The 12,120-nt window shown below is 44.7% G+C and overlaps 1 protein-coding gene across 2 annotated transcripts in view; it reads left to right on the top strand.

The window, feature by feature from the left end:
- EVA1C (eva-1 homolog C) overlaps positions 1-12,120 on the top strand; it is a 31,235-nt gene continuing 19,115 nt past the window's right edge. The window contains exons 1-2 of one of the 2 annotated variants that reach the window (XM_051780316.1): positions 1-259; positions 11,693-11,889. In XM_051780316.1, coding sequence (XP_051636276.1) covers positions 133-259; positions 11,693-11,889 — 324 coding nt within the window. In that variant the 5' untranslated portion in view covers positions 1-132. The remainder of the gene's footprint in view (positions 260-11,692; positions 11,890-12,120) is intronic. The other variant, XM_051780317.1, reaches the window with a different exon arrangement.

Here is a 12,120-nt window from a genome sequence, read left to right as displayed (position 1 = left end):
TCCTCCCGCGGGTCGGGGCAGCCCCGAGGGCGCCCGGCGGGTCCGGGGGGGCCGCGCCGCCAGCCAGGACCGGCCCCCGCCATGTGAGTGTGCGGGGCTGCCCCCCCGCCCCGCGCCGCCCGCTCCCGCACCATGAGGTACGGGGGTGCGGGGCAGCTGCCACGCCGCGCTCAGGTAGAGCCCGGGCGGCTCCTCCGCCTCCTCTCCTGCCTGGTCCTCGTGTGCGGCGCGGAGGTCGCGGCGCTCGCCGACTTCTCAGGTACGGGGCGGGCACCGACCGGCGGCTGCGGGGGCTGCGGGGCGCCGAGGGGCTGGGCGGGGGTCGGGCACCCCTGGGCAGGGGGCTGGCAGGGGCTGCCAGCCCCCCGCATGCACCGAGGCGTCCCGCCGTACCCCACCATCCCGGACAGGGGCCGCTGGATCCCGCGCTCCCCGCCCGGAGCGGCGCCAGGAGCTGCGTATTCCCGGCGGGCTCCGTGCTCCGTATTCCTTCTCTCGGGCCGTGTCCCGGGCCTGCACCCCGGGGAGAGCGTGGGTCGGATGTGCTGTGAAGGAGGGCAGGGTGCAGGAGAGGGTTAAGGGCTTCCAGGGGGTCCAGGTGGGAAGGGACGCGGGGAGCTAAGCTGTCGCTGCGCCGTGGGAACGCTGCGCGTGGATCGGCCAGGGCCTGACGAAAAGTGCGTGGAAGTCCCTGGAAAGGTTCCCACTTTCTCCTGGAGACTTGAAGTCGGGCCCTGAGGGAGCCGTCCTGAACTCCGATAGCGAACAAGTGCTGCACTTCTCTCTGCTGGGGGAGAAGCCTCGTAGCGCCACGATGAGAGGAGTCCCTTGCCAGGGAGTAGAGGCACCAGTTGTCACCCAGAAATCCCAGCCGTGACCCCTGCGAGGCTGCTGCATCAGTGCAAATTGAAATGACTGCAGAAACTGGGAAAATGTATTCCCACTGGGACAAAGAAGCAATTTCTGTTTTTTGTTTGACAAAACCGCACTCTTGTACCTTTCCTAGTGCTCCAGGCCATCCCACTGCTGTTAGAAAGTTATTTAGAAGAGCTGTTTGTCTCCTTTCTATATGTGAGCACAGCATGTTCCTGGAAGTTGGAAGCTTAAGGAACTACCTCTCGGGCAGAAAGCAAATCTTACCCTTAGTGAACAGAGCAGAACTTCCCAAAAGCCAGTTGAGTGCACTGGAAAAAAGTTAGTATATATTTAACAGCCAAAATTTGTTGTTGTGCATATTAATATAGTTCGTGTTATTACAGTCCAAAATGCTGGTGAGGGTTCTGTAAAAACTGTTTTCTCTGCAATAGGAAAATACAGTTTGTCATTTTATTATTTTGTCCAGCACCATAAGCCTGAACATTTCTAAGCAAGCAGCCACTGAATATAAAGACCAGAGTTACATCCTTGATAAGTTACATTTCTTGTATTAGATTCCTTTCACATGTAAAAGGCTTTTAAATTCTTGCTGTCTCATTCTTTGGTGTTTTTCTTTGCTGATTTGTAGATGTTAGTTTTGGAAGCACATGGTGGTTCTCCACAAGAACATAAAATAAATGTTCAAATTCTCCCTTTCAAGTAGCTGCTGAGTTAAAAAATATCCCTTTATCTAGGACAGTTCCCCTCACAAAAGTCCATTCACTTTTCAAATGAAGTTATTTAGATAAGGTTATCCAAGATACATTTCAGAAGTACAGCTGTATTCAGTATTCATTGTGCACTGAACTTTCCAAATAGGTAGAATGACCAGAGAAAAAAAACTCTGGCTCACCCCAGAGAGATGTCATGCAGACATTTCAGCAAATAAGATATAGTAAAGAAAATCAGATTCCAGAATTCTTTCCAGACTGGTAAGTTCCCAGACCTGAACGCATTCTGCTCACATTTTACTTTTAACATGGAGATCTAACCCAGAATGACAGAAAAGATCAAAATGTTACTGGAACTTTTTTAAAAAAAGGTATCCAGAGCATATGGAGAAGTTTTTAGCTGCTTCAGAAGGAGGTGCTGTGGACCAGGAGCTGCCAGAGGTGAGATGACACCCTGCAGTGCCATCCCCAAGCTGTTTAATGCCTTTTAAAGAATTACAAGCTGTGTAACAGCAGCTTCAAGATGAGCTTCTAGAGTTGATTTTGTTTGTTTGCTCCCTCCTGTGGCAGGAACAGCGACATGATTTTCCTAAACTCTGTTGAATGTACGTGAACACAAATCTGCCCTGTTTAAAGAACAGAGTCTTGCACCTGGACAGTATCCTGAGGGATGAAGAGTGGGAAGCTTCTCTTACTGTAACCAACCACCTGCACTTTCCCTGTCCTGGAAAGGGCCAGGTCTAACCCTGCCCTTCCAAGGCCAAAGCTTCCAGGAGGCAGGTTACAAGTTTCCACCAGCAGCCCATGTCAGAACAAAAGGAACAGTGACCTGCTCCTTCAGTGTGTTCTGTGGGGTTGGATCTGATCTTGGGAATTTAGTAGTGCACAGAGAATTGGAAGGCCAGTTGCTTCACCTTTTCCTCCTTTTCACAGACTTTAGGCTTTCATACTCAAATTACCAGCTACACACTTCTTTTGGGTCATTGCATTTTCTACTTTGTGTGTTTTCAGCATCAGGTCTCTCCCCCAGCAGCCCAAACTGTGTTCCTCTCTCCCCCTCTCTCCACCCCTGCTTTCCAGAATCCCTTCCCAGACTGCTGCCTGGTTCCAACACCTGTATGTGTCATCTCTGTTGTTCTCTTCATGCAAGTGTTAAATTGTGCCAGCAGTTCTAACCTGCCCAGAGCCTGTTTGTTCATCACCAGAGCCAGCTGCTTGCTTGGAACAACCCAAAGATGCTCCCTCTTGGGATCTGTTCAATGTTCTGGAAAGGGGAGCAGGGAACAGTGTATGTCAATACTGAAGGGTTGTTATTATTACGGGGCTTTTTATGTTTGACTTGTATTTGTGGTCTGTATCTCTTCCAGGATGTAGAGCAATGTGTTCTCATTCTCATCTGTCCAGCTTTTAACTATGAAAAAAAATTTCTTGGTGGATTTTTTTTTTTAAAGAGACATTTCTTCATGGTGCAATAATATTTTGTGATCAGTATGTGAATTAGTATTTTCTAGGGAAGATAAGTGTTCTAAAACAAGACACCAGCAGCAGTTCAAAATCCAGCCCTGTGAGAATGACTCAGTAGTTTCTCCTAATGGCAGGAAATATTGAAAGTACTATTGATGCATGCCATACTTAAAGATCTGCATAATCTATGATTCTCTAGCAGTTTGGTGGCAGCAATTAACGAATTTAAAAGTCGGACTTGATGATCTTGCAGGTTTTTTCCAACCCTAATGATTCTATGATTCTATATTTATTAATTCAGTTGGTTACTGAAAGTGGAGATGTGCTCTGAGGTCTGCAGTCCTCTATGTGATTAATTTTTAAACGTGGAGTCCAAGCATTTGTGCCCAAATTTGAAACTGAAGGCTGAAGGTTTGGAAGAAGAGATATGTAATTCGCAGTTCTTTCCTTAGATCTTCGTGCATATTGGTGTGCTCCTACACCTAGAGAATTCTCTTCCCCTCATGTGTGCTCTTCAAAACACATCTTTTCACCAAAATATTTATTTATTTTCCTACTTGACCAAGCTCCGTCTTCCCATTGCTTTTCTCAGTGATCACTTGCAGCTTTCACATTTCAGATCAGGTCCCAGTCCAGGAGGCTGAAGACTGCTGTGAATTTTGCTAGTTCTCCAGTCTCTGGGAACTAAAATTTGAATACTCTGGGCTCCCAGGAGACTGTCACAAGAGTCATTTTTCAAGAAATCAAGGCATCATGACAGCCATTTCCTCGCAACTCTTTTATGTTCAAGGACTGGTTCCCAAAATAGGCAAAAATAAGGAGCTGGCAAAACCAGGAAACTTATATACTGTACTTCTACTTCACTTACATCTGTGTCCTGGTGCTCTAGAAAGTCCAGCTGCTGAGGGAGAGGTGGCTTGACTGGGGTCAGTGGCATTTTGAGTGTCTTCCCAACAGCAGGAATCAGTGCTCTCTCTCTCTCTCATCCCCTGCCCTCCCTGCTGGCAGAGGGAAGAGGCCTTGGCTCTTTGTCCTATCACTGCTCCTTCTCCCACCTTTTCCCCATCTACTGCCAAAGTGAACTGACCTCTTATCCATCTGGGAACACACTCCTTCTCCCTGGCAACACTGAGGAACCCCCATTCCCCTTTTTTGATGCCACTTCCTTGTCTTTCTTTTCTCCATGCTCCTTTAAGGTCAGGCTCAGGCTTGACCTGGCCTCCTTCACTCACTCACTACTCAATCTCCTTTTCCTTACCTGAGTCCCAGCCAGGTTTTCTGGGCAGCTTTCAAGAAATGTGGCTGTAACTGAAGATCAAAAATGAAGTAACTGTGTGATTGCATAACTGGGCTGGAGAGTGACTTTCTGGATGTGAACAGAAAAAGCGCCACTGCTTAGGCAGAACTTTTTAATCTCTATCCGCTGGTGTCAACTTTTCTGTCTTTTCTTCCAGAACAGTTCACACAGAATTGGGCATCAGTTTAACTCCATAAATTTGATCTTCTGACCCAACCATAGAAAACAAATGATCTAATGAAAAAGCAAACCAGTTCACCCAAGAAACAAAATCTGATCCTGTGACCTTTCTGCATTAAAAGTTTCCATTAAGTTTTGTGGCTTTCGCCCATACCAGATTTGCCCCCAGGCAAAAGGAAAGCAAACAAATGCCTCTAACAAATGCTTTGTTTGTAGTAAGGTGGCAGGATCAATCAGGACCAACCACAATGATGCAGAGGTTTTCTTGGTGGTTTTGTGTTGGTCAGATAAAATCCTATATAAATTTTCTTGAGTCTGTTCTGTTGACTCACCGTGGCAATTGGAGCATGTCCTTCAACCAGGATATTTAAAGAAGTGCTAAAAGGAGTGATGCAATGATGCATCTTCTTAATACTGCCTTGTAAAAGTCAGGCAAAAATGTTGGTTGCTTTTTTAAAGGAAAACATTTCATTTTAGAAATGTGTTTCATTTCAGTAATATGGCAGTTAAACCTCAAAGTCTGGTTTAAAGCTTTTCCTAGTGGAGTGGGTTTGGGTCTGGGATTTGTTCTGTGAAACAAAGGTGTATGTCAGAAGTGAGATTTTAGTTGAGGTCATGGTGCTGAGATCCAAGGTTTTGCTTCTGTCCCTGCAGTTCTCACTGCTTTCCTGAGGAAGTATAACTTATGAAGTCACATTTTAGATGTGCTAATATTTTTTTGTTAAATCCACTGATGAGATTTAATTATCCTTGTTAGAGAAGTAAAAGCTTTGGTCCTATTAAGTTCCTACACATTTTGTGAGTCTAAGCAGCTGGGCCTTACTTCCATCCCTAAGGAAGGATATTGCTTCACAAGCTCTCCTAAAATGAGGTTTAGTGTGATGCTCCTGCCCCTACAACAGATGTCGGGAAATTCAGATGTGAGACACGAACCTATGGGAAACTTGAGTTTCTGAGCTTCAGTGCTCAGGGACCAACATGTTTGGGTCTGTCATTCGGATTCTCACACCTTTGGGGCAGTTCTCCCTGTGCAGATTGCTGGCACCTGACACATCATATGCCATTTTATTTCAAAATGAATAGCAGGGACTAGTTTCCCCCCTGCCTTCCTGCTCCATCTGCTGCCGATACCCTTCCCAGTGAGACAGAGCTTCCAAACAGTCTCAGCTTTATTAGAGAAAGGGGTTACAGACTTGTTCCAAATAAATACTCAGCTTTTGTTGGAAGTGTCCCCAGACAGAGAAGGCACTGTCTGACCAGTCACCACTTATCAGAATTCTGTCATCTGCCAGCCATAATCTACAATTAAAATGGAAATATTTTGATATATTACCAAACACAGAGAAAATAGTGTCTTAAGGGAGCTGAAGAGCAGGGGGAGGCGTGGTTGCGCCTTATGTGTTCAGCATTGGTGAGTCATTTCATCTGAATTACTAGGCATTTTAGGAGTTTTGCTTCAAAGGCCTATTGTGTGGCTTCTGGCAACAAATTAAATACCAGTGAGATTTGACTCTTAATTTAGAATTAATTTTTAAAAATCACTCATGATATAATGTCTAGTTGAAAGCCTATGGCCACTGGAAGGGTTCCCACAGGTTTCACTGGGCTTTTGATGAGGGTCTCAACCCACAAATATTTGTTTCTTTTTCTTCATAGTGTTTAATCTGGGAAGACAAGCATTATTTTTTCAGAATAATTTTGCAATTTTTGACTCTTCTTCAGGCTAAAAGTGAGTTGGGGTCAAAGAAATGTTGTTATAAAGAAAATCATCAGGTGATGGGAGTGCACTGGGGTGCATTTTTGCTTTTCTAGCTTGGACTTGCTATACTGTAAAGCTGTCATAGCACTGCAGATCCATGAGCTGCCAGATTTCTGACTTTTTGAGTGTCAAATATAAATGAGAATACAAGAAATGCAGAGTTTGAGTCTGAGTTCTGTTTGCGAAACAAAACCTGCATTTTGTTTTCTGAGCTGGCAATGAACAGCTCCCCCCCGGCCTTCTTGGGGAACTTGAACATGGAGGTTCACGTTCATAAATCCAAGTTTTCAGAGAAATATTTTCTACTAGTCCCTGAGGTTCTCCTACTTGCAGTCTTTGGGAATATTATAACTTCTCTGTCTCTTGGGCATAATGATTCTCTCATTCTGTCTCCAGAAGCAGTTGCCCACAGAGCCTTTCTCTTGTTACTTCTTGTTAATGGCACTAGGAGAGGTTACGTCTCCAGCCAAAAGAAGGAATTTTGGCAAGGGCAGGAAAGAGCCTCACAGCCTCCCTTAATAGCATTGTCCCTCTTGGTCAGCATCTTTAGTTAGAAGGGAGAAAATCTTCCTTTTCTACCGTAGTTCCATATTAGGTCCCAGGACAAGCGTTTGCCCCTCTGGATTCATGGAATAACTGACCATAGTGTGGAGTTTTACTACAGACCCAAATCTTTGGAAATCCAGAGAGACAAAAAGGAAAAGGAAATAAAAAGTAAGTGAGAAAAGAGAAGTGCATAGGGATCTCTCCAATTTCCTTGGAAAGCCATTGGGATACAACAACAGTAAGCATAGCTCCTAGGAGACAGCTCAAGGGAGTATGAAAGTGTACATCTGAAGGAAAGAGAAGGCTTGTGGAAGGGTCTGAGAGGCTGAGAATGGGCATGTGGACTGCGAGTGCAGGATTCATGGGTTTTCCCACTCCACAGAAGTTTAATTCACATAACTGCATGTCTGAGCTGAGTGGCACAGAGAGGAAGAGGTTGTGTGGTTCCTGGAGAAACAATGATCAAAAAGTTACAGAAGGTCTATTCTTTCTGTAGGACGTTTTCGTTTTGTTTTTCCAGACAGAGCTCATGGCTTGGTTCCTTGTCTGTGCTGCTGCTCGCTGACAACCTTGTTCAAACTAGACCTTGAACGTGTTCTTATGCTGAATTATCTTCTAGTTACCTGATCCTTTCTCTGGCCTAAGTGGAACCAAGCTCTTGCTTAATTTGACCCTCAGATTTAATCGACAACGAGAGTTAGGTTCAGTAAGATGGTTATGATCCATGTTATGATCCATGAGCTATGAGGGGGAAAAAAAAAGAAATCTTAGGAAAGCTTTCATGTTGATAAAGCATGGAAAGCATAGAAATCCTGACTGATACCTTCATCAGTGATGCCTGCTTTGATTGTCAGACTATCCCAAAAGCATTTTCACTACTAACTTCAGTATTTTCTTAATCCTTCGTCTGTCACTAAGGCCAGCGGAAACAAGTTGCTCCATTGGCAGCAGGCCTGTGGCTCTCCAGCTGCCAGTTGACTTTCAGCATTAATCATTTAGACTGAGTTGACAGTGGCAGTTCTTACTCTGACGTGGCAGCTCAGGCTTCAATTTTCATGAAACTTGTAGGAACGTTATTTCTCTGAGCCCTGCGTGCTTCAGGCTCGAAACTGGCCATTGAGCTTAAAAGTTGTTGAGCTGAATAAGGGAATGGCAGATGGACGGAAGTCATGATCTCATAAGCTTCATGTCTTTTAGAATTGGGCAACTGAAAACTCAAGGACTGATTCTAAGAAAAGCAATAGCTTTGGATGCTCTGAAACCAAAGTAGTCATTTGGAAATGGAAGGGGCTTTCATGGTCAGTAGCTTATCAGTGAAACTAGATTATCACTAATTTTTTCAAGCAAACATCTATCCTCACATCAAAAAAGGTTTAGATAATAGAAAAAATACAGTGATTTTACAAAAAATATTTTCCTTGCGTGGCAAATGAGCTTTTCGTGCCATCTCCTGCAGTACAACTGAAAGGATGAAGTTAGCAGGATGGTGGTCTCCAGCAAAGGGTACGAGGGTTGAGAAGAAGAGTGGAAAAAGGCACACTGAAGAAAACAAGCCATGGAGGGAAATTAAATCAAATGAGTGACTATGCAGGAAAAGCATTTATTAAGCAGGTATGTGGATCTGCTGAGTAAAGCTGTTGTGCTACTTGGAGTAGAATAAGCAGTGCTTCTGCCCAAGTGTATTTCTTACTGATAAAAGACTGTGAGATCAGGTGTGGCTAGAATGACTCAAACAGGATGTTTACAACGTACTTAGATACAAAAGGATAAAATGATGAGGCAAGAAACAGCATTGTGAATTTTATAAACAGTGTCTTTCATGGGTAACATTTTGCCCTCCATCACAATTACAAAAAAAGAGCTGCCGCAGAAAGAACTGTGACTAATTTGGCTAATTCTGGAAGAAAGGATTAAGCTTGGATTCTGCACTGGTGTTTTGAGCCGCAGTACAAAGTTACAATGAGTGAGTAGTCTGGGTTAGGCAAACACTTGCGTGGGATGATACCTTCTGGCCTTCAAATCAATGGGATCTTTTTGTTGCCCGTTGCTTCAGGCTTAACTTCTGTGCCAGTCTGTAACGTTTTGTACATGATTTTGTATGCAGAGCACCCCATACGTCACTTATGAATGTGTGTCTTGGATTAATGGGAAAGTTCCTACTGGAGCTTTCACACAGATATTATTGGGACACTGCAGTATTGCCAAGTTTTTCTAATTTAGACAATTCTCACAGTAGTGGATTTTTTTGTATAAAGTTTCATATTGTTTTAAAGAGTGAAATTTATTATTTTTGAAAAATAGAAAGAGCAGCTCTATTGTCCTCCTCGTTGCAGATAACACATGAGAAAGTGACTGCTGCAGCTGAACACCACCTCCCTCTCCATCACCCAACAACCCAGAAAACAATGAGGAAAATAAACATTAAGTTAACTAAGTTTTTTTTTATATGGTCTGTTTAAGATTCTGTTTGCTCAGGGAAGAAACCCCATAACTCATAAGTGTTCTGATTTCTGAAAATGTGTTTCTGTGCAGAATTCAGTAAGCAATATAGGGATGCTCATGGTCTCAAGGAGATGAAGCTCCTACTAGAGTGACTACAAGGCATTGCTGCCCAGGGAAGGAGGGAAAATAGCCTGGGAATGGCTCCCTCCGGTCCAAGCAGTGCTCTGGGACGAGGTGAGAGGCAGCAGCTGCTGAGAAAATTTCATTCCCTCACTGAGGGCAGGGCAGGCAGTGCCCTGTTTTATGCAGAGGGCTAGCATGAGGAGAGTGAAGAACCTGGAGTTTTTCAGGGAAGGGCAAGAGGAAATCACAATTTTTAGAGTGGGAATTCTTCCTCAGCATGTGATCTGCGAAGGGCTACTCCACCCGTGTCTGCATGGTCTGTGTGTGTAGTAATAAAAAATGCAGGTTTACGTGGTCTGCCATGCGAGACGAGTGGTTTAGATACTCATACGTCACCACTCCTCTTATCTGAGAACATTAGGTTTCAGCAATTTCCATTACTATTTTTATCCTTTATTGTGTGCAAACACATGAGGATTTTAATAACAGCAGAGTCATGTCTACTTGGAAGGCCAGAGAGCTTGATGTCTTATTTTCACCAGTCCATCTAATGCTGATTTTACAAGTGGACCATAGTGCTCCAATGCAATCAGAGCAAGTTTTTTATAAAGACATTTTTTTTAAAGATTGAATAGTTGCAATTGTTGGAGAAAGGTGCTTAGATACTGGATTAGGAATTTGCAGGATCAAAGTAGCAGTTAAGATGCCAGGGAACTCATCCAAATCACAGCATAGCTGATATTCTTTAGGGAATACTGCACTGTTTTTTATGTGGCACTCTTGGTTCCAAGTAACCTGAAACCTGAAGAATTGAAATGATTTACAAATATCGGGCTGTATCTTTGAAGGTGTTGAATGCCCACAACTCACGTGGGGCTGAATGCTCTGACACTGAGGCCCTTTATGCCACGATGGTGATGCCAGAGGTGTTCAGCAGCAACAAAGGCCACTGGAGGCCCCTTTGCAGCATCAGGCCGTGGCAAAGTCGCTTGGGTGCAATTGGGCACTTGGCCCATTTTCCTGGCAACACTCAGCACCTCCCAGGAGCAGGCTGGCAGAGGAGTGGCTCTGGCAAGGAACTTCAATTATTTGTGATCTCAATTACACAGAAAATGTAGGAGATAGATTTGGTTGTGGGTTTGGGGTTTTTTTTTAACCCCTGAGTGGCCATGGGGATTGTGGCTTGGCCATGGTCTCCTTGAGATCCAAACTGCAAATACAGGGCATGACATTTTTTGTGCCCTGGTTCCAGTGCCAGTGCTCAGACTGAGGTCAGGGAGGTGGAGAACTCACGTAGTTCTGCTGCATTAGAAGGTGCATCTGCGTGATTCCTGTGTAGATCAGGAACAGCAAAGGCAGTAGTGGAGCAGGCTTCTCCTTTCTCCAGACTTAGTAACTGATAGGGGAGCTGATTTTCCTTATCTAGTTGCACAGTCAGAGCTGGAAAAAATGCCAGAGAACTGAAATGTTTGACCTATCCCTGGAAGTGTTCAAGGACAGGTGGATGGCGCTTGAAGCAACCCAGTGGAAGGTGTCCCTGCCCATGGTAGGAGGTTGGAACTGGGTGATTTATAAGGTCCCTTCCAATCCAAACCATTCCACAATTCATTAAGTTTCATATCTTTTGCTTAGAATTCTTAAGTTTCTATTTAAAAAACTTTTTTAAAAATTGCTTGTCTTTGGGGAAAGGTTTATAAAGGGCAGAAGTGCGGAAATTAAATGGCATGAGCAAACGCCTTTTCAATATTTTCTTTGAGAAAACTAGTTTTTGTTTTAATGATAAGCCTCTCCCCCCCGATTCAGCCACCAAAACAAGAAAATGTGTGTGGGGCAGTTTCTCCATTATTCTTAAGAGTGAAACACAACTTCCCAGAAGTCCAGAAGTGCAGAGCATCCTTTTAAGACAAAGTATAAGGAGTACCTTTAGCCAGCTGGAATGCAAGAGCCTGGCCCACAAAACCAAGTAATACCCCTTCTGACCTCTGCAGACAGACACACCTAAGACTGAGCACAGCCATGACTGGCAAGGGCCCGAGGCCAGGGATTGTCCATGACAACACATCCTGCTGCTGCTGGAGTGCTGGGAGGGCTGTGACTCATGGCTACACAACCCCACGTGTCCTGGCCCTGACCTTTACGAGCACGAAAGGTTGACCCATTCACAGAACCGTGTGGCTGCAGGCCAGGTGTATAACCTTGACTACAGTGCCCTTTCCGGAGACTGATTGTGGTTTTCTTTTTGTCTGACGAGCTTGTGGTTTCCTGTACTAGTTGTAACAGCTGAATATTTTCTAGGTTACCTAACCAAGCTCCTGCAGAACCACACAGCCTATGCCTGCGATGGGGAGCACCTGAGCCTGCACTGTCCTCGGCACTCAACCATCAGTGTTCAGTCAGCATTTTACGGGCAAGACTCCCACATGTGCAGCACTCAGGAGCCTCAAACAAAGATGGCAGAACCGAGAAACTGTGTGGCACCCACCTCTTTGCAGGTACCCCACGTTGTAAAGGTTCTTAATGTTTCCATGCAAGTGTTCGCAACGTTGAATGAAATGACACCGTACCTATGTCAGTTTACCACCAAAAGTGTTACAGCTGAAAGGATTTGTCTGGTCAGGAGGATATTACCTTAGGATTGTGAGAGCTTTGTAGATTGCCTTGGAAACCCCCTTCTCAGAATTCCCTAAAATAGTTCCTTTCCAGTCAAGGGCGTCCTGACTGAG

The sequence above is a fragment of the Manacus candei genome, unplaced genomic scaffold (genome assembly GCF_025592945.1).
Source record: "Manacus candei isolate 608988 ecotype Guabito, Panama unplaced genomic scaffold, ASM2559294v1 h1tg000014l, whole genome shotgun sequence".
NCBI lineage: Eukaryota > Metazoa > Chordata > Aves > Passeriformes > Pipridae > Manacus > Manacus candei.
Note: the sequence above shows the minus strand (reverse complement) of the source record. Positions and strands in the feature narration are given on the sequence as shown.